Source organism: Dipodomys ordii, unplaced genomic scaffold (genome assembly GCF_000151885.1).
Source record: "Dipodomys ordii isolate 6190 unplaced genomic scaffold, Dord_2.0 Scaffold16, whole genome shotgun sequence".
NCBI classification, from domain to species: Eukaryota; Metazoa; Chordata; class Mammalia; order Rodentia; family Heteromyidae; genus Dipodomys; species Dipodomys ordii.
In genome coordinates, this window is record NW_012267232.1 from 37,996 (window position 1) to 60,065 (window position 22,070).

Consider the following 22,070-nt stretch of genomic DNA (forward strand, 5'->3'; position numbering starts at 1 on the left):
GAGTAGAGCTAATCTTCTATTCTAGTCTGCATGACTCCTAAGTCTGGGCCTTTTTACCTATGTCTTGGCACAGCAATTATGCCCTAAGCAGACTAGGCAGGAAACCAACCTGTACTTCTAAAAAGTTTGTAGAAACAATGCTGTAAACAGCTCCTGGAGAAAATGATAAGAATTTGTGTTAAATTTCAAATGAAAAAAGAATTGTACTATGCTGCCTTAGAACTATTTCCTAGTGGACCAGGTTGACACATATCTATAATCCCAGCTGGGTGGGAAATGGAGGTTGAAAGTTCATGGTTTGAGATAAGCCCTGGCTGGGCAAAAGCTGAATAATAAGTAAAGCAGAAAGAGCTGGGGGTGTGGGGTGGGGCTTAAATACAAAGCACCTGCCTTGGAGTTCAGATTCCAGTACATGCTAAAAGAAGGACTTACCTGACAGATGTAAAGGTAACTCCGCTGTATATCACCTCTAAAACAACAATAAAGTAATTAAATAAATTTTAAAAGAAAGAAGGACTTCTAAGTGCTATTCTTCCAAGTGACTGAGAGATTGAGAAATATTAACGGAGAGTAACTGGCCCCCTGGGAAGACAGAGAAACTCTGAGGCTCTGACCCTGAGTGCCATATTGTAAGAAGAGCCATAGGAAGGGATAGAATCTTCTCAATGGAGTAACTGACAAAATATAAACTTCTATCAACAGCAAGCTTCCGATATTTCACGTTCATCTCATTCCCTGAAGGAGCTACGTGCCCAATAAATCATATGATTTTCCTATTAAGTTTGCCAGAAAGTCTCATAGAGAGCTAAATCTATTCATGCTCCATCAAGAGGAAGAAACTCAGAGAACTTCCCAAGAGAGAAAGCAGATGCCCTAAACTCTCCCAGGAGACAGAAGCAGGGATACCAAACCATCCTGATTCATGACTTTCTAAATGCACCTGTAGTACAGTTTCCACAATCGCTCACATCTTGTTTGAGTCTGGTGCTTAGTTTCCTGAAAAACACCCAATTTCACAAACATTTGTTGAATATTTAATGAGTGTACCACACCCTCTCATGAAAAAAATAAGAGATTCTGAGCAAATGGAAAATGATCCTGACTCTGATTATAGTATTTCCAATCTTATTTATTTATCCATGAATCATTTAACAAACACTTCTCGAACATGTGTAGTTGGTAAGATAAGATACACACCGCATGTGACAACTTTTGAGCACAGTAGAATGTAGAACACTATGAGGTATTATGCTTAGCTTCTTCCAAGGATCAAGAAAACCAAACAAATTTTCCTGAACATCTACTAAGTGGCCAACTCCACAGATATGGAAATAGCTAAGGCAATGTTCAAAAATAACAACACGACAGGGTCCCAGTAGGTAAGTTATATGCACAACAGAGAGCAAAGGTCTAGTACAGGAATGACACCTGAGCTGAGTCTTGAAGCTTGAAGCTGAGCTCACAGAATGTAGACCAGCGTGTGGAAGGGGAGAAGCCATCAGGGAGTAGGCTGGAGAAAAAGGCTGGCAATCTCAGGCTCACAAGTCACAGCACCCTCCTCCCACATGGCCCACAAGTTCTAGCTCCTTTGGCTGCTCCAGTGTTTGGCTTCTGTTTCCTTTACTTAGTGGTACCTCAGACTCCATCGTTCAGCACCATAGAGAGGAATTGCCCCCAAACAGAAGCCAGAAACAGAAGATGGCTGGCCTTTGAGAACTTCCTAGAGCTTGCAATCTTGAGGTCTGCAAGCTGGTGCCGGGCACATTTGTCTTTCGATGATTTGTCCTGTTTTACTTTGCAGCAAAAGTTACTACACTGTTGGCGGAACCCCCCCCTCTTCGTGTTGATTAACCCTTCCCTTGCTTTGGTGCTATCTGCCTCCCAAGTTCTCCAATCTCTGCCCCCGTTCCTACTTCTTCCACTCCCACTACTTCCTCTTCAATGAAGCTACTTAGGCCAGTAAGTCACAGAGACGTTCTTATTGCATAGCCAACGGGAGTGCTTTCCACTTCAGTCTCCTGGACCTTTAGCAGTACAGGCAGTCACCACCTTACAATGTTTGACATGATTTTTCAACTTTACAGTGTTGCAAAAGCGATACATATCTAGTGGGAAGCACACATCACATTTTTGCCTCTTGATCTCTTCTGGGGCCAGGGATATGGCAAGCCATGCTGGACAGTGGAAGCAAGCTGTAGCATACAGTCAACTCACAACCAGGACTACGGTGCAGCGTTGCTGGGCAAGGATATGCCATAGGTGAGGTGTATTTCGATGCATCTTTAACTTCTCTGAGTTGATAGGGATGTAGCTGTATCTCTTCTGAAACTCTCTTCTCTTGGAGTCTCTCCCCTCAGTAAGTCTGTTTCTGTCCCCAACCTTTCTTCCTGTTGTTTGCTGGCCTCCATTTCTCTTGCTTCTAATGGCCTTCTCCACTGTGTTTATCCTGAACCCTCTGAACATCTCTGCATTCACATCTTTAGCTAGGTCATTTCTTGACCTGCTTTCCATGGTCTCTTTTATGTTAATGAGCCCAACTTTGTATAACTAACCATGTCGTACACATTTTATCAGATTTCATACCTGCCTAGTCAATATTTATGTTGAATATTCCCATCTCAGAATTAATTTGTTTTCTGTCTATTTTACATTATGGTGTTCTCTAGTTTGTATACTATGCTCCATCTACTCTGGGATGTGTTTAGTTCTTGCAAAATCAATCCCTTTCCTGCTTAGGGCCTGTGCACATACTGTTTCTGCTTCTGAATCACTTTTTCCTTGTCTTTTGTTCCTCTGCCTCCTATTTATTCTCAAAGTCTCTCCCAGTTTACTTCTTTCTTCAGGAGGACTTTTCTTCAGTCCTCTAACTGGATACTTCTGTGCTATTCTCCTCCACTACCTCTTCTTGCTTTCTTAGTATTATGGGTAGTTTGTAACTACTTGTTGATGTATTAGCTTAATCATACTGTGTTCACACTTTGATGTTTGCTTGCTTACTCTAAGCTCTCTCTATGGACTGAGACTGTCTATGTGAGCAGTTTGGGACTTCAGGGCATCATGCATAATTCCTGACATGGTGCGCCATACTAGATCACCAGCACCTGAATGCCAGATCCACTATTTCCTTCTTCAAATCTGGTTTTCCTGTGCTAGGCATTGGCGTTGGAGATGCTCAGACAAACTTGGGTTCATGTCAAGTTTCTTCAGGTTTTGAGTGTTTGCCACATAAGTGTTGCTCCTACCTCTAGGATCTTCATAATTTTTTCACTCCTTCCAGGCTCAGGGTCCTGTTCATCTTGTTTCCATTAAGCCCAGTATTTTCATTACATAAATAATGTTACATAAGTATGTGTTATGATTCATCTATCTTCCTGCCTCTTTGCCATAGCATACTGTGAACTCTCTTCACCTTTGCAATCTACATAGCCAAGTGCAATGTCTGATACATAGAAGTGACTTCTGGAAATGTTTCATTCAACGAATATGGCTGGCAAACATAAGAAAAACAGCAGTAAGGAAGACAGCCACAGACTGGGAGAAGATCTTTACCAGGAATACGTTCCACAAAGGCCTAATATCTAAAATACACAAGGAGTTCAGGAAACTATCCCCTCCCCAAACTAATAAACCAATCACCAAATGAGCAAAGGAGCTAAGGAGAGACTTCACAGAAGAAGAGGTAAAATGGCAAATGAAAATATGAGGAAATGCTCAACACCTCTGGCCATAAAGGAAATGAAAATCAAAATAACTCTGAGATTCCATCTCACATCATGAATTCAAACAACAAATGTTGGCGGGGATGTAGGGGACACGGAATACTATTTCACTGCTGGTGAGAATGTAAACTAGTACAACTACTCTGGACAGCAGTCTGGAGGTTCCTCAAAAAATTAAACATATCTTCCCTATGACCCAGTCATACCACTTCTGGACATCTCTACCCAGAACATCACAAGCCAGAATACCATAAAGATACTTGCACATCCATGTTTATTGCTGCACTATTCACAATGGCCAAGTTATGGAACAACCTAGATGGCCTACAATAGAGGAGTGGATCAAAAAAAATGTGGCTCCTATACACAATGGAATTTTAGGCAGCCATTAGAAAGAAGATTGTCATTTGCAGGGAATGGATGGACCTAGAACAAACAATGGTAAGTGAGGTAAGCCAACCTCAAAGACACAAGCAGCACATGTTTTCTCTCACATGTGGAAGCTAGATCCAAAATACACTGGGTCGTGATAAATTATACAGGACTCAGAGCATTCACATACAGCCAGACCAAAGAAGGACACTCATAGGGGAGGAGCACAAAGGAGCAATGCCTATGCGCTTCTGATCATACATTTATAATTCTTATTGAAATGAACTCCAGGAAATGAAAACAAGAGGGTTTTTTCTTTGTTGTTTGTGTTTGTGTTTCTTTTTGTCTTGTTTGCTCATTCAACTGTCTTTGGAGGGACAAAGGGTGCACAAATGCAGGAATGGGACTCACTGGACACCGTATTGAAAATGAACCAGACAACTTGTGGGTGAGGACAAGAGGGAAAAATTGGGAGCAAGGGAAAGGATAACATTGTCCAAAAAGGAAGTATTCATGACCCGACTTACAAAACTGTAATGCGTCTGTACCTCACCTTTATAATACAATAACATTTTTTAAATAGCAGTAAGGAAAATTAGCCTCTGAGTTGCACGTGTGCGGGACCCTCCCAATCTCTGATACTGGAGCTTCTCACGCAGAGGCTCTTTTGATATGGCAGCTAGAGTGTGGGGAAACAGAGGTCTAAGAATGGCAAGGGGAGACAGATTCAAGGAAAGTTTCATGGCCATAGCACAGCATCTTCTACTGTATTCCAGGGCCAATGCGGGTGAATGTTTGTCATCTTCCTGAATTATCATGCAATCCAGCAGATGCATTTCGGATTTCGAGAGAGGAACATGCATAACAAAATGCAAAAGCTCCATCTATAAAGAAAAACTTTATATTATCCTCCACTGCCAGTAACAGCACATTAAGCTTCCTAACACTTGTATAGCTGCTGTAATTTGCCTCGCATGGGTGAATACGGTTCTCCGAGGAAATAATTTACTCCTATTTGCTTACCAAAGGAACAGATCAAATACTGTACTATCATTTTGTCCTTATCTTGAGCCAAGAAATGATCCTTATGATGGGAATTTTGATTGACTATGAGAGCAGGGGAGGCAATAAACATGCCAAATCAGTTTCCTGCATTCTGGGTAGGAAGATTTCAAGCAGCTTAAAGAAAGTTTAATATTACCTCGACTAAATCACTAAGGCATGCCTGGTTGTTATGAATCCTTTGTAGTGTGGGTAAAGGATTGTCTCTCTTCCAACCAAACTACCTGAATTGCCTAGCTATGCTATCTTTTCATCCATCTCTCCATTCTTCCATCATTCATCCACCCTTCCATCTACCCACCACCCATCCACCCTACTTATCTGCCACGCTATGTGCCCATCCCCATTTCCCACACAACAGATTTGTGATAGCTTATCTACTTACATTAACACTATTTCTTATGTTTTCAAAATCTCTGCACTAGATAGAAAAGTAGTTCCTTTCTCACTAAATATGTCTTCTGTCTACACTTCCCACACATGTTTTCTCATGTCCCTTGCCTGGCTCAGTAATGCCAACTTGGCTTTTGCCGTTCTTCACCAAGAGTTCCCTTCCCAAAGTCAACAACGACCAGCGAATGTCACTAAAGTCATGTTTGGCATCTTGGCCACCTCCTTCCAGTGTCTTCCCGTAGCTTCCATCTTGTTACAGAATCTTTTGCATTTCCCTCCCTTTTTGTGGGGGGGGCCTGCTTTTCTATAGGTGTGTATCCCTTTACTTATTGCTTTCTTTGATCTGAGCCCTAATTATCTGTGATTCTCAGCATTTTCCTTCAGGGTGATTTCATCTCTTCTGTATTAAATTTCTAGGACTTCCAAAACAAAGTATCACCAACTCAGTGCCTTGAAGAGCCAAAATTGGTTGTGTCATAGCCCTGAATGCTAAATATTTGAGATCAAGATGTCAAATGGTTTGCTTTCTTCTGAGGGCTGTGTGTTTCTGTTTCCATTTCTTTCATTTTTAAAGACACTAGTCATATGGATTAGGCCCACCCTAATAACCTCAGTTTTATTTGATGGCCTCAAAAAAAGGTGCTATCTCCAAATAAATTGTTTGATACGCAGATTTCAATATGTGGATAAATTCTATAGTCTTCTCATGGCTTCAGTGGATCTTCCATCTACTGATGACTATCAACTTGTTGTCTCTAGCCCATACCTGTCTTCTGAGCACTAGTCTTGTGTGTCTGCTCACTGGCCATCTTTCCTTGGATAAGTTCATGCACTTAAACTCAGCATATAGACTATATTCCTCACCCTTCCCCAACCTAGTCTTCTTAGCTCTTTGAATGGTGTTTTGTCAAGTTAGTTGTCCTGGATAGAAACTTCCTTATTCTTGATTCTTCTTGATCTTCATTTCTACACCTACGTCCATCATGTGCCAAGGTATAGCCATTCTATCTCTGTATTTCTTTTCAAATTCACCTCTCCTTGCCTGCCTCTTCACAATCATTAACAATCTCTGACTAGACCATGTCCATGGTCTGTTAAGAAGTCATTCATTCATATTGAAGAACAATCTCCCCCAACCCCAAATCTGGTCATTTCATTTCCCCACTGAAGTTCATTCAAATGACAGTGAATACCTGTAGGCCCCATATAATTTATTGTAGACATTGAACTGGAAGGGGAGAAGGGGACTTAAGTGAATGGGAAAGAGGCTGATATGAGTGTGGATTTAGGACTTTTCATTGTGGATTTAGGTTCAAGGGCTATTTCTCCTCACCCACCTGGTAGAGATAGATACCTGTGACGGTTGAGAAAATGACCTGATACTGGTTGTTGAGCTTTCCCTTTTATGTCTGGAGGCAGAAACTTGCAAATAATTTTATTTAGATTGTGGCTTAAAAGATAGCAGGGCTGCCAAAGCAGCTGTCTCTGCCAGCTCCTGACTTGTACTCTTCCCTTGAGTGGTAAATGTGTGTACTCACAGCATTTGCTGGACCCTGACATGTGTGTCTGCCCATTTGTTTATGTTTTCTGCTCGTGAACAATGAATGAATATTTTGTGAACTGATCCATAGGCTTGTGTTTAAGAGCCCATTTCCCCAAGGAGAACATATTTGTGGACCATTAGCACTGGCAAGGGACTACATAGTGAACTGACTTTCAGAGGCGGGCTTGTCCACCCACTTGGCAGTTAGTGCTCTTTAAAGAAATTGCTTGTGTAATTGGCTTTTCCCCTCCTGGACCATAAGAAAATGAGGGCAAGCACTCTGCCTTCTTGCTTTTTTCTGTACTTAGATAAGGGCTAAGGCACGGTTAGGCACACAGTAGGCATGGATAAAATTAATTGATGACTTATCACAAAACTAGGCCAATAGCTACAAGTCTTTTGGTTTATGTTGAATGAGGTTTTGAACCAATATTTAATTATGAGGGTGTGTTATAAATGCTTTTGTCAAATCTACCAATTAAGAAACTCAGTGGGGTCACTTGCAGGGGAATGTGTTCTGAAAAGCCTACTAGGGAGGAATTTGTGGCTAGAGGGTTTCCATATCAGTAAAGAATATGTACCAAAGTTGTTGGGGCAGTACTGACATGGCAGGATGATGGTAATGATGCTATAAGATGTCTAAGTAGTTTTGTACTCTGTATACTCACTGCTAGTGAGTAAAGAACCTGCACCATTAACCGAAATTTAAACTTTAAGGACAGGACACAGAGGTCTGAATAGAAGAAAGTCAATGTGGAAGCAGAATGAAAGGTGAACAGGGTTATTGAAGGGAGCAAGATCAGCATATGAAAACCCCAAATAAGGAAGCAAATTAGAATCAGTTAATTATTTGAATAAGATGTCATTATTTCCAGCATAAGTACTCCAATTGTTTCTAAAATATATTTAAAATGCTATTGTTACTTGTATGTGTTTTAGAAGTAATACATATGGCATTATAGAAAGCAAAGTAGTTGTGTGGTAGTACATTTACTACCTAAAAGAAATAGGTATGGGGCTGGGAAGGTGGCTGTAGAGCGCTTGCCTTGCATGCCTGAGGCCCTGGGTTCGATTCCTCAGCACCACATAAGCAAAAAGAAAAAAGCCGGAAGTGGCGCTGTGGCTCAAGTTGTAAAAGCGCTAGCCTTGAGCTGAAGAGCTGAGGGACAGCGCCCAGGTCTAGAGTTCAGGCCTCACGACCGGACCTAAAAAAAAAAAAGAAATAGGTATGTATTCAATGGTACATTATCTAGAACTTCATTTAATACTCTCAGAGCAGCTAAACTATAAACTTATGCTAGACAAGGATACACTTTCAATTTTATTTTCTTCATACGGCATGGCCTTATCTATATTGCTTCAATTAATGGGCTAACCTCTTTGGAAAATGTGCAAAAGCTAGTTCTAACTTTCTTTTGGTTTTCCAGACTTAGAGTGACTATTTCAGAAGCATCAAGAAAGAACTTTGTCTTTGTAGATGAATGAAGAGATGAACTGGTGTGGGGGAGGAGTAAAAAATTTAATGCAGATCCTACAAAATTAAGAAGTGAGACAAGGAATGGATTGAGAGGGATGGATGGGTGAGGATGTTGAAAGAGGTGACACTGATCAAGGCACATTAAATTCATAAACTGCTCTGTTGGATGGCAACTCCTTTGTACAACTAAGGATTATATATATATATATATATATATATATGTATTACATCGATATGTGTAACATTTCATGAAATAGTTCAAGGCTCTGTCAAAGAAAAAGAAACATCAATAATTATTTTAAAATAGTCAAAGGTATAAAGTATGAGTTTTAAATTTACTCTAAACGGATCTCCATTTGCTTTTGGCATCACAGTGACTGGTGTGGATAGGGAAAATTGAGGTTGGTGTAGTGAGAGATTCTGCTCCTCCTTCTTCCCTTGGAAATCAGCCAGTTCTCTTTCCATGGGAAAATTTATCCCCAGGTGTTCATCAGTTAAAAGTCCAGCTATACCCATAAAAATACCTATCATTGAGTTCTTCTAAGGAAGAAGGAAATAAGTCCAGAAAATCTTCCTGAATGTTCTCAAGAAGTTCCTTTCTGAGGACAGAGATGTTACCCATGGAGATGGCAGCAATTCAAAGAAAACAAGTAAGTCAAGACATTGAAGAGAAAAGGTAACAGATAGGTGAGAAAGGAACTTTCCTTTCCTTTATTGTTTGTTATATATTATTATAATATAATAATACTATAATTGTTATTTATTATTTATTAGTAAAATACTACCTTAGGATCATCAACTTAGAATGACTTTCAGAAACATCAAGGAAGACCTTCTCTTTGTAGATGAAAGAAGATATGAAGGGGGGATTGGTTTTTCTCATTGGCTCTGTTTTGAAGGTGCCTCCTTGCTTTGGGTTTGTAGTCAGGCAACATACCATAGTGGGAGCACATGATGGAGAAAATTTAAGAAAGAAAAAGGAAAACAAAACACAAGACAATATTCGCATCATGAGCCCAGAAGCAGAAAAGAGAAAAGAAGGGCTCAGCATCCCATGATTCCCCTCACAGAAATGTTCCCAATTACCTAAAAACCTGCCCTTAGAATCTTCTTAAGATTCCATTACTTCCCAGTAATACCACCCTTGGCATGAAACCTTTAACATAAGGGTCTTTGAAAGAGATTCAAGACCCAAACTAAAGCTAGTCACTGGCATCTCATGCCTGTAATTCTAGCTATTCAGAAGGTTGCTATATGAAGATTGAGGTAACCTTTAGGCAAACCCCTTGCAAACTTCTGTGAAAGTCTAGCCAGTATGAGGGGTAATAATCATATCTAAGGGAATTTTTGCTGCCACAGCAATTCAGTAGCATATGATTTTTATAAAGTGGAAACATAACTTTTCACCTAATCTCTTGCTGAATTAATACCTCATTTTTGCAAGACAAAATACTAGATAAGGAGGACTGTCAACCATCACCAAGCCAAAAATCCAGAGATCTATTTTTGTTTTCAGTTTTTCTTCAGTGATTATAACACCTTCATGAAATAGTTCAAGGCTTTGTCAGAGAAAAAGAAACATCAAAAATTATTTTAAAATAGTCAAAGCTAATTTTATAAAGTATGAGTTTTAAACATACTCTAAACAGAATTTTATTAGTATCACAATATAATCATTAAGCTAGTATTTCAACTAGGTGGGAAAATTTGGTATCTGAAAAATTATAGCTATTAAAACTTAATTCAAAACACATAGGTATTGGGAGGGAGAAAGAATGGACAAATGCAGCAATGGTACCCACTACACACTACGTTGAAAATGAACTGTACAATTTATGGTTGGGATGGAAGGGAAAGACTGGGAGAGAGTGAGGGAAGGGGTGACATTTTCCAAAAAGAAATGTGTTCTTTACCTGACTTATGTAACTGTACCCACTCTGTACATCAACTTTATAATAACAGCAAAAAAAAATAGAGTTTGGTTTAAAGAATCATCTATGGAAAGAGCTTCATGTTAACAGAAGCTTAGGAGACTAATTAATCTATAATGTGTGGTTTGGGGATCATAATATTACAGATACCTGGCACATTGGATGCCTTCTTTCCACTTATCCTGCCATAATTAAAAGTCAGAGTCCAAGCAAGGCAATCCTTTGTACTTACTGAGTTCAGAGTCTTCTCCTCTCCATGCCTTGCGCTTTGAGGTATAGGCATGGTAAGAGCTGATTTTAAACTTGACTACTTCCCTTCCCCCAGTGATCTCTCAAATAGAGTATTTCTCAGATTTTAATTTGCACAGGAGTCCTCCTGGGGGCTCCTTAAACCATGCCACATCCTATTGCAGATTTTCTGACTCAATAGGTCTGAACTCAATAGTGAGCATTTGCACATCTAACCATTTCCCAGGAGATGCTGTGGTGGACAGTTTAGAGAAACATCGGCTCAATGGCCCGATTTCTTGACCACTTTTTTTGTAAATTATCCTAATTTCAATTTTCTACCTCTCCCTTCTGGAACCCCCTAATAAAAAAACTGTGCAGTTTAGTTGAAAATATATTGCTTTATGGTTAGACACAATTCATAGGTGCTTTTTAGGAAAAGCTTCAAATCAAAGAAAACGGTAATAATTGAGGAAATTACTTTGTTCAATCACTTAACTTTGGAGCAGAAAGAGTATGGATAAAGAGACATCAAGTGATTTACCTAAGGTGACATAGCTTGCGAAGAAAAAATGTTAAGTGGTTTAGAATGTCAGAGAGCAACATCTCCTTCCCACCAACCCCCCAACACACACATACTCATCCCTTGGATTGTGTTCTTTGCTTTCTATGTCTCTATATCTCTGCCTTTATATTAGAGCATGATGTTTGCCTCATTACTTCAGGAAAGTTGGGATAAAGTCCCCAGTTTAGTTTTTAGTATTGTGCATCGACATTTGATATCCATAGGAGCTAAAAGTTGATGGTAGGGCCCTTGTTTAAATGACATCTATGAATTTGCTGTCATCTTCCAAGTCATCTCGCTCCTGTTAGCACAAAAATTACAAGACACTTTGATTTCCATTCCCAATGTTTTTCGAATAATTGGAGAATTTTTATCAGCTTGGCTTTTCAACTTGTTAATTCCGTACTTTATACTCAGTGTGTGTGTGTGTGTGTGTGTGTGTGTGTGTGTGTGTGTGTGTGTGTGTATGAGAGAGAGAGAGAGAGAGAGAGAAATTGCTAGATGACTGTGCTTCTTTTTCCTTTTGTTTTGAAATCCTAGAGTAAATACCCCAGGTACCATCTGCCCTGTTTGTTCCAGCTTTTCCTGGGAGATAAATGTTTCCAGCCATAGTCACAGAAGTTGGACAAGGAGTTGATGCAATATATAATTCCTTTCCATGGGGTTTTCTATTCTGGATAAATAATTTTCTCTCTGAAGCCTAAAGCTGTGAAAATGAAAACTTGGAAGCCCCAAGTTTTCTGCAGGGAAAGTCAAACAGCAACAGTCAGGAGAAAGGAAAAAGAGGCTGGACCCAGCAGGAAGGAAGAGCGATGCGCTGGTCTGGCTGTGCCACACCTCTGGTTACAGCCATTTCTGAGGTTTATGGACACCTTAGTTATGTTATCCTTTGGTTTCTAAACTATTCAAAACTCCAATTTCCCCTATAAGCATATTAAGATTATCTTTCTAATTTATGAAGTTCATGTTCTAATTAGTGAAGTACTCTAGTAGTCACTTTTGTTTACCTCCTCATTATTAGTTATGATCCTCTGTACTTATTGAGTAGTTCCTCTGAGTTATTTAATGCAAACACTCCTCCAAAATGGCTCTAGCAGAAGAGAAAGCAGGAGGAAAAGGATTATATAATCATCTTCTGGCTCAGTATTTACTGTTGGACATGGCTCGACCCAGATCCTTACCTAGAATCTTACCTGGTTCTTCAGCACTATGATTCTTATGGGCTATTTGGATCTCAATTAGTTGGCAATCCCATTTCAAGTAAAAAGAAATAATAGGAGAATGGTATTTGCATGCTCTTTTATATTCAGAGTTAAGCATCTTAGAATTGATTCTGTCTTGCTATTAAACCTTATGGTATAAACTTTACATATTTGAGTATTTATTGCTATAGTTGTCTCTGCCAGGAAGCCTGTTTCTTAGTCAAAAACTCTGTCTAGTGTAATGTTGTTCATCATTTGAGGCCACCTTTGATGTAACCTCCTATAGACTCTTCCCTGCTCCAAGCTTTGGAGGAAATCAGTTCCTTCTTCTTTGTCCCAAGTTTACTTAAAATTATGATTAACTGGTTGCATGTCTGACTCCAATACTGACTTGAAGCTCCATGTCCACATCAACTTGTATTCTTGGTTTGCCTGATTCTGCTTTTAACATAATGTCTACCAAGTAATAGATGATTAATAGTTAGTTGCAGGGCCAAATAGAATTTGGGATAATACAGAGCCCAACCAGTGCAGGAGAAATCTTATTCTCTGCCTGGACAAATTTGAATAATGACCCATCATAGAGGTGAGTAGATGTCTCTAAGAGGGATGGGAGGACCTCCTTGCTTGATGAATGACTTTCAGCCTATCACTCCTAATACAATTTATTTTTCATACCCATTGAAGTCTGAGCACTGTATGCTAACTGAGTTTGCAATCCCTGCTTCTACACAGAGGCGTGCTGTGACACAGAAAAGAGATATGAAAGATTTATAGTCCTTGTCTCTATCCTGAACAACACTCTGAATATTCAGTTTGTTTTTGGTATGACTGGTTTTATATTGAGTGATATGATACCCTGTAGAATGCGACAGTGTCTTCATTTCCAGGATTGGAGATGACTGCTTCATGACCCAAACCCTGACTATGCCTCTAGGTCTGGCCATGAAGCCCAAAGCTGGCCTTTTTAGGACAATGATTAAGATGTCTCCTTTAAGACAATGATTAAGATGTCTCCAGTTTATGAACTACTCTTAGGTCTCTTCCACAAACCAGCTAGTGGACATAGGTAGCAAAAGGCAATGGTCCACACCATATACAGAACAGAAGATTCAGAAGCCAGGACGTATTTGTTCAGTGAAAACAAGAAATCAAGAAAAATTACTGGTGTGGCTTACAAATCTAAAACTTGCAGCTGGGAGTGTAGCTCAGTGGTAGATCATGTGTTTAACATGTATGAGGCACTAGCTTCAACTCCTGGCACCATGAGACAACCCAACACTTGCAAGGTATACGTAAGTTACCAACTTTTTAGATAACCATAACCAATATTTCCTATCAACTCCATCTCACCTTGAGATACAACTTATTTTCAGACATCCTTCTGTTTATTTGCAATTGCTGAGTAATCACAAAAGGAAACCTGACATTAACCTAAGAAATGATGAAAAGGTATGCCTTATGCGAAAACAAATCATAGGGAATACTTCAAAAATAAAATTTTTAAAAAGACTATTAAAGTATCTAAGCATTGGTCTCTCTCGGAAATCACTAATAATTAAGAGTTCACTGAGCCTTAGCCTCTTGCTATTGAATATGAACTATTCAATTAGAAACATAGCTGCACAAGCTATACTAAACATTTTGGGAATAAAAATATAAGAGCCTCATACTTTCATAACAATATTAGCATGACATTAATTTAAGTGCTGTAATCTGTATAAGCTGTTACTCTTGACTCTTAAGCAACTGTACAAGCAAAAAAATTAATCCAATATTAAGTGATAATTTTTATAATGTTAACTTGAGATAATAGGATACAACATGCCTACCTTCCTCTTTATATACCACTACTAAAAAAATTAATTTTATTGTTAAAGTGATATGCAGAGAGGTTACAGTTACATAGTAAGGTAGTGAGTAAATTTCTTGTCAAACTTGTTACCTCCTCCCTCATTTTCTCCCACTTTCTCTCCCTCCAACCCCCCCCCACAACACTACTACTTTCCCCCCAAGATTAAGAAAGGAAACAGAGAAAAGAAAGCAAGGCAAACTTGTGTCATCAACAGAGACCTGAACCATAGAATTAGCACTTTTCTCTGAGGCTACACTATTCTGTGTGTTTTTGCTGGTGGTTCTTGGTTGTTGTTGGTTCCTGACAGCTCAGAAACTTCTTTATTTTCTAGAAACTATTGCTTCTCAAGGTGCTAATTCAAATGTTTCAAGTTTATATACCTAGTACGTACCAGATTAAAGCAGAGATACCATTGATAATTTAAGATTTAGTTTTCGTTTGGCATTTTTTAAAACTCCTTTCTACCATCTTAGAATCACCCAGCAAGGCAACTTCCATAACCCAGAGAGAATGATACCTCTGTTTGCCACCTGTGTCAGTGAGCACAAAGGATTCATGGCTCACAAAGAATAAATACATATGCACATAACAGTGCTGACAGACACATTCCTGTCCTGGAATGAATGTCTATCACTATTTCTGATACTCTCTGTCTAATTAACCAGTGGCTCCTAGTCAGAAGCAACAAGTATTGTTCGAGGTCATAGTGTAAAAAGAATGTTTTACCCAACTCTTAGAAAGAAAAAATAAAAAAATAGTAGGACAGGGCTATAAATGATTGTGGATATATGTGTTTTGATGAGTTGACATATGCACATCTATTCTAGTTCTGACAACTGAAAGGGTCTAACTTCAGGGATACTCTGATAACAATCCCAAAGTGTGAAATAAATCTATATGAGTCCACACTGATATAAATAAATTGCTGAGTACATAAGAGAAAAAAGAAACTAATTTTTGTTATATAAGAAATTCAGATTTTATATGCAGATACTTCCCTCCACCATCCTCTACCCCAGATTAAGGACTGGAATTAGTGACTAGCTATCAAGTAACAGAATATGAAAAGGGAAAAAAGGTAGTAGATAGCCCTTGGCCAAATGGTAGCCATAGCTGACATCATCAGGGATGAGTCAGATTGGTGGTGTATAACAACTGATATCAGGCCATAAGAAGGATGCGTCATTCCTCGTCCCCTAAACCCTAACCCTAAAATAATCAGAAAAATAATTGTAAGACCCTAATTAGGGGATATTTTACAAAATGATTAAATAGTACTCTTCAAAATAGTCAATATATTAGATGTTTGTGGCATATGTCTGTAATCACAGCACTTAGGAGACTGAGGCAGGAAAAAAAGATGTTAATGATAAAATGTGTAGAATGAAAATGCAGTGTGGAGTTTAGTTAATAGTAATACGTCGATCATTATCTCTTAATATTGCTGAATTAATCATTTTGGGTGGGATAGTTGAAGGAGAAGGAAAATATAATGTTAGGATTGCCCCTCTGCACCCAGCATCTATAGCACAGTACTAGTTACAGGACCATGAAGTCAATCCCAAATCATGGATTCATGGAGTATTAATCAAAATAGGAGGTGACTTGATTTGGGGGGAAGATGTTAAGACTGAGTTTCCTTCCATCTGTATCACGTTAGGGACTGCAGGTGATTGAGGAGACATGAGATTAGAATCCAGGGATTAATCTGGCACAAACGTATAGATTCCATAGATGCCAGTGACAGTTTTACTGCTTAGGAATTGGACAACTTTAAGAAGGGAATAATGGGAGCAAGTACAGCATCACATTTGGCCTTCCTGATGTTAAATGATTTGGCTGTGCTAACAGTTACAATTCAGAATGCAATATCCATCGAAGCATTGTCTTCTAATACTTATCTCTAGTTAACAGATGTTTCAAAAAAAAGTCTTAGAAACCTAGGGCTTGCTGACATAGAATTTTCTCTAGAAGTCCCTTTTATAAAATGAGAATAGTCCCTTTTTTAGAATTTTATGGTCCCCTTTTATAGAATTAGCAAAGCCTTGTGACTGTGACTGGTGTCATATACTTTACTGCTAAGGAGGTTGAAATCTGTTTCCAATTTTTCCTCTAGAAACTTCTCAAACTGGTGTATGCCATGTCTCCCCAGGTACCTCCAGATCCGCAGTCCCTCGGTGTAAACCTGGAGCCAATTGTCCCAGTTCACACAGTGGCATCAGTAGACAACTATCCCCACTCTCTGTCACAGAAGATTCTTCTGCTCCTATTCTTGAACTTCAGAGCCGAGGAGCCTCTGGAGTTTGTGGACACAGAGTTGAGAGACCGAACAGAACAGGTATGTAGATGATTTCTTTAATAATACATCTCAATAGCCTTCTAACCAGCTGGGAAAGAGCTTGTCTTGTCTGCACAGAATGCAGACAATAGGAGCAAGAGGGAAATGCAGTAGGTACAAACTATTAGGGCTGCATAGGGTAGCTAGAAAATGAATAGCAAACCTGTAGGTGAAGCATTTAGCACATGGTCAGACAATGACTTCTAATTACATTTTCAAGGTAGCTGGTTTCTACAAAGCATCAAAACTTACATCTTTGTGGACCAGACCTTGGACTCAGTGATCACATTCTGTATCTATTCTGAAAAGAGTTGTAGTATCAGTAAAATCATAGACTTCCTCTTGTTCTCTTTAGACTAGTACTTCCTAGCTCACTTCCAGTTTTCCTAATTTTACACTTCTGCAGGAAACTTTACCTGTCTCTATGATTAAAATTTTCTCATCAGTTAATATCTTCATTCCCCCCCCCCATATCCACCCCAACACACCAATTCCTGGGCTACTGGAATTACTCAATAGATCTAATAATTATGCCCATGAGTTTCCCAGAAAAGTTTTAATTTCTAAATAAAGCTGGATCCACTAGATTGCTGCCTAAGGCCATTGCTTTTGAGGGATAGACATCTCATTTTTTATGTCAGAGAATGCTCTCAAGCTTCAAGTTCATACTGACTTCTTCCCTTCATAAATTACCCATTCACCTTCCAAAAAAAATATAGAACAAAGCCAGGCTCTAGTAGTTTGCACCTGTAATCCCAGATTCTTAGGTGGTTAAGACTTGAAGGATTGTTGTTCAAAACCAGTCTAATCAGAAAAGTCTGTGAGACTCTATTTCCAATTAACCAACAAAAGGCTGGACTGGAGGTGTGGCTCAAGTGGTAGAGGTAAGCAGTGAACAAGAAAGCCAAGCAAGAGTACAAGGCCTCTGAGTTCAAGCCCAGGTACTGGCACACACACACACAAATTGTTAATAAATATTTTCCTCTTTATAATTATCACTAATAGCTCTCTTCTGGCGTGGGTGTCTTTCAATCTGACTTAATGCTCCTTTTTATATCCACCTGTTTCCTCTCACCTCTCCCCTGCCTGTGCAAGGTCTCCTTCTCCATCTGTTCCTGCATCTTGGCAGGCCACATATTAAAATCTCATTCATCTTTAAAAACAGTAACAACAGCAAAAACAGCAAAACACATCATCCAAAACAGATGGGTAATTAAAGAAAATCAATAAACCAGAAGGCTGGGAAAACTTGTTTTTTGAAAATGAAGTAAAATGTCAATTCAGGGAATTCAATTAGGGGTGGATGGTAAATTTTAAAAAGGAAAGTAGTGTGGAGAAGATATGAAAGCTTCTTCTAGGGTCCTACTAGATTGGGAACAGATTTTTTTCAGCATGAGAAAAGACCTTTAAGAAAAAAAGAAAAAGAATATTTTCTAAATTGTGTCTCAATAACTGTATGAACCCCAAAGAATAAAATTATTTTAAAAAATTAAGACAATAATGTTTCCTTAAGTCTTTAGAAAGATTTAATTGGCTTGATAAATCATAGCCATACTCTAATTATCCTAGTTGTTTGCAAAACAGTGTTCTAGTTAATTAAATACACTGGCTATTAAAACATGCCCCGTCCATCATACACAAGTCACAAATTCCAAAGACCATTCCATTAAAGAACATAAGTTGCTTTCTGTGATGATTAGAAGGAAATTAAGGACCAAAGAGAAGAGAGAAAAGGGAAGAATCTGAAGAAGAGCTCACCTTGACTTCATGAATGCTCTGGCACTTAACCTCTAAATGAATCTCATGAGATGCAGCTTATGACAAAGAAGCTGGGTCTGAAATTAATTATGTACTCAAGGACATTTAGTCCGCTCAGCGAACTAAATTCACATTTCCTAATACTTTCTATTGATAGCATTTCAAGAAAAGCACATAGTAATAGGTGGAATCCCACGTAGATCCCTGTAATGATGTATATAAAACTATAAACCTAATCAGGACTATAGAAGAGCTCTAGAAATCCAATATTTCTATGCATTGTAAAAATTAAAGAATGTGCCCATGTAATTGTAACCTCTCTATATGGTATTTTCACAATAAAAAAAATTAAAGAATGGACAGCGGCAAAGTCTAGCTATCAGAAGAAAAACTGGCCATTGGAGGGATTTGGATGACCATTAGTGTCTCTGTTTATGATGGAACAATAGTTCAGAAGCAATCTTTAAAGATGGTGATGATAAGGAACATTTCACTACAAAGAGATGCTTATTATTCATCCTTGATGGGACAATCCTCCAAGAAAATGGGATTTGAAGGATAGAAGAATACACCTTTTTCTAGACTATCACTTCTCTTAAACTTCATGCAGAACTTCATTCCTGACAGCAAAGAGAAATGTTTCGTCAAACGATTTCTGAAACTTCCAGTGCTCACATGAAAAAGTAGAAATCTGAAAGTCTAGACAAATGAGGGTTCCGGAAAAAAAAGTTCAGATCCTAGAGATATTGTGACTTGGGTTTCCAATCTTGGATAATTCTTTTCTTTCTTTCTTTCTTTCTTTCTTTCTTTCTTTCTTTCTTTCTTTCTTTCTTTCTTTCTTTCTTTTTTCTTTCTTTTTTCTTCCTTTCCGTCTTTCTTTCTTCCTTTCTTTCTTCCCTTCTTTCTTTCGTTTGTTCTTTCTTCCTTCCTTCCTTCCTTCCTTCCTTCCTTCCTTCCTTTCTCTTTCCTTTTCTTTCTTCTTCTTTTTTATTAGTCATGGGCCTTAAACTTAAGGCCTGGGTATTGGCCCTGAGCTCTTTTGCTCAAGGCTGGTACTCTATCACTTTGAGCCACAGAGCCACTTCTGGTTTTCTGGTGGTTAACTGGAGACAAGAGTCTCATGGACTTTCCTGCATGGGCTGGCTTTGAACCACAATCATCAGATCTCAGCCTCCTGAGTAGTTAGAATTACAGGCATGAGCCACCAGCACCTGGCTTTGAGTAATTCTTCATGAATCTGTTTTCTTCATCTGTTAAGTGGTAATGACAGTACCTACTGAATAAGGTAGGTAGTCTCTCATTTGACATCTTTGTTCATCTAGTTTGTCCCCCACCCTGCTACAACCTCATCTCTGTGTAATTTACATGGGCATTGAGGGAAGTTTCAGAACTCTTAGCAAGAGCAGGTATCATCTACATGCAGTTTAGAGAGCTGACCCATTCATGCTTCACATTCAGCCCAGTGCCACTGAATTCTGGAAGTTTCTCCTGGATCATTTCCTATCCTTCCACTCCTCCCACCCCATCAGTTGGGTCCTCATCTGCCAGAATTGCTCCTTCTCACCCTGTGTTGAATGTGTTTTCTGGTTTTCCCTTAGTCTATGAGCTCAAGTCTTTCATCTTTCAACCCTAAGGACCCAACCAGCTAACTAATTTCTAGGAGAGTCTCCAAAATGTTTTGTTGAACAAATAAATAAGAATACCACTTTTTATCTTCTGGAGTTCTAGGCCCTCAGAGTTCTGTAATGTTTATAATACTTACAATTCATGTAGTCATAACTGTGTTCATACTTCATCTTCTCAGATGAAGACTTCATTTTTAAAGCTTGCATCTCCCCCAGATGCTATAATTATAGCAGAACACCTTAGTTCAGTAAAGCTTTAGCTGGATAAAGGTTTTTGACCAGAAGTAAGTGGATAATCATGCCTCACTCACCAGGCTATAGAAACACATTCAGCCACAGGTTCTGCAGTAAAAATTAAAGGGCCCATCCACTGCTACTTACAACCTGTGTACCATACCACACCTTTCTTCGCTCCCATTAAAGTTCTTGAACTAAAGGTAGGTGTCTGGAGATACAAGGAAATCTTGCAGAACATTCTGCCTCCCCTCTGCAGGATGCTAACAGCATGGGATCTCGGGTTTGGGAGTCAGCCTGGCCTCTGCTCCGATTCAACTTCCTGATGGGTACATGAATTCATTATGTCCAGTTCTTTTTCTCTATCAGGTCTTCATGATTGTCAATGTTAGAAAGCTTTGAGTCATTTAATGGGGAAAATGCTATTAATTTTTTAGTTAAATAAAAATACAAAGTGGTGCCTATTGTGTTCCCAGAAACATATTAAACAGTAATTTGTTAGAAGGCAGGGAATGACTTAGTATAGTTCAGTCATACTTTTGGTGTTGGGACACATTTATTTCAGTTTCATAGTCATCTTTGCTAAAATTTAAAAAATAGCCCAATGAAATTAAACAAATATTTGCTTCTCACTCATGTTTCATGGTAGGAGACACAGGGCAGTTGTGGCTAGACTCTGCTCGTTTCCCCTCAAAGACTATTTGCGATTTTCCATATTAGTGACGGAGGGGGGGAAGCGTGAGAGCTGGAGGGTAAAATTTATGAAGATTCTTAGAGCTTCTGCTGGGAAGGTGGCATACCTCACATCTTCTTAGATTTGACTGGATAAAGTAGACCACATGGCCACAGCCAGTCTTGGGAATGCTCTTAAAGGAATGAAGCAGACTGGATATCATTGGCTCACTCCTATAATCCTAGCTACTCAGAAAGCTGAGATCTGAGGATCACAATTGATAGCCTGACAAGGGCATCTGTGAGACTGAGATTCTTATCTTGAATTAACTACCAAAATCCAGAAGTGGATCTGTGTTTCAAATAGTAGAGCTCCATCCTTGAATGAAAAGTCTAAGCGACGGTGTCCTGGCTGAGTGCAAGCCCCCGTACTGAGCCGAATTGTATTTAGAGGAGCCAATTTCAGAGGGAAGAAGATCTGAGTAACCAACACTATTAACTCCATTTTCTGCCTCATCTTTTTTTTTTTTGAAGAGCTGACACATTTGATCACTGTTTTATGACCTGATTTCCACCCATTTGTATTCCTTTCTTGTCTTCAGGGGATGATGGGACACAAACTCATCCCGAGAACAGCAGCCAAGAAAACAGAATCAAGGCTCGCTGCCTGTCCTGCACGTCCATGGTTCTGAAGGGCGTCTGGGGACTCTTGATCATCTTGTCAGTATCTTCGTCTTGGGTGGGAACCACTCAGATTGTGAAAATTACTTATAAGAACTTCTATTGTCCATTTTTCATGACATGGTTTTCCACAAACTGGAACATTATGTTTTTCCCAGTCTATTATTCTGGTCATCTGGCCACTGCTCAAGAAAAGCAATCTCCAATGAAAAAATTCAGGTAAGATTCATATTTAATGGTCTATAGGAACTATTTGGTGTTTTATATAATTATGCATGCTTTTTGTCTCTTTGGAACATAAGTTGAGTTCAGCTGGGGTGTGTGGAGAAGCAGAATTTAAGGTTGGTAATGAGTAGGAAGAAATAGTCATCCCTTATGTAAATTTAAAAAAAATCTACAATATGCTAGGCACTGT

General features: G+C 39.0%; 1 protein-coding gene across 1 annotated transcript in view; it reads left to right on the forward strand.

Annotated features, from left to right (window-relative positions):
• Positions 1-13,574: 13,574 nt before the first annotated feature.
• The window catches only part of Slc35f4 (solute carrier family 35, member F4), a 32,413-nt gene continuing 23,917 nt past the window's right edge, over positions 13,575-22,070 (forward strand). The window contains 4 exon segments of the mRNA XM_013012209.1: positions 13,575-13,659; positions 13,763-13,805; positions 16,498-16,685; positions 21,577-21,874. Of these exon segments, the coding sequence (XP_012867663.1) occupies positions 13,575-13,659; positions 13,763-13,805; positions 16,498-16,685; positions 21,577-21,874 (614 nt within the window).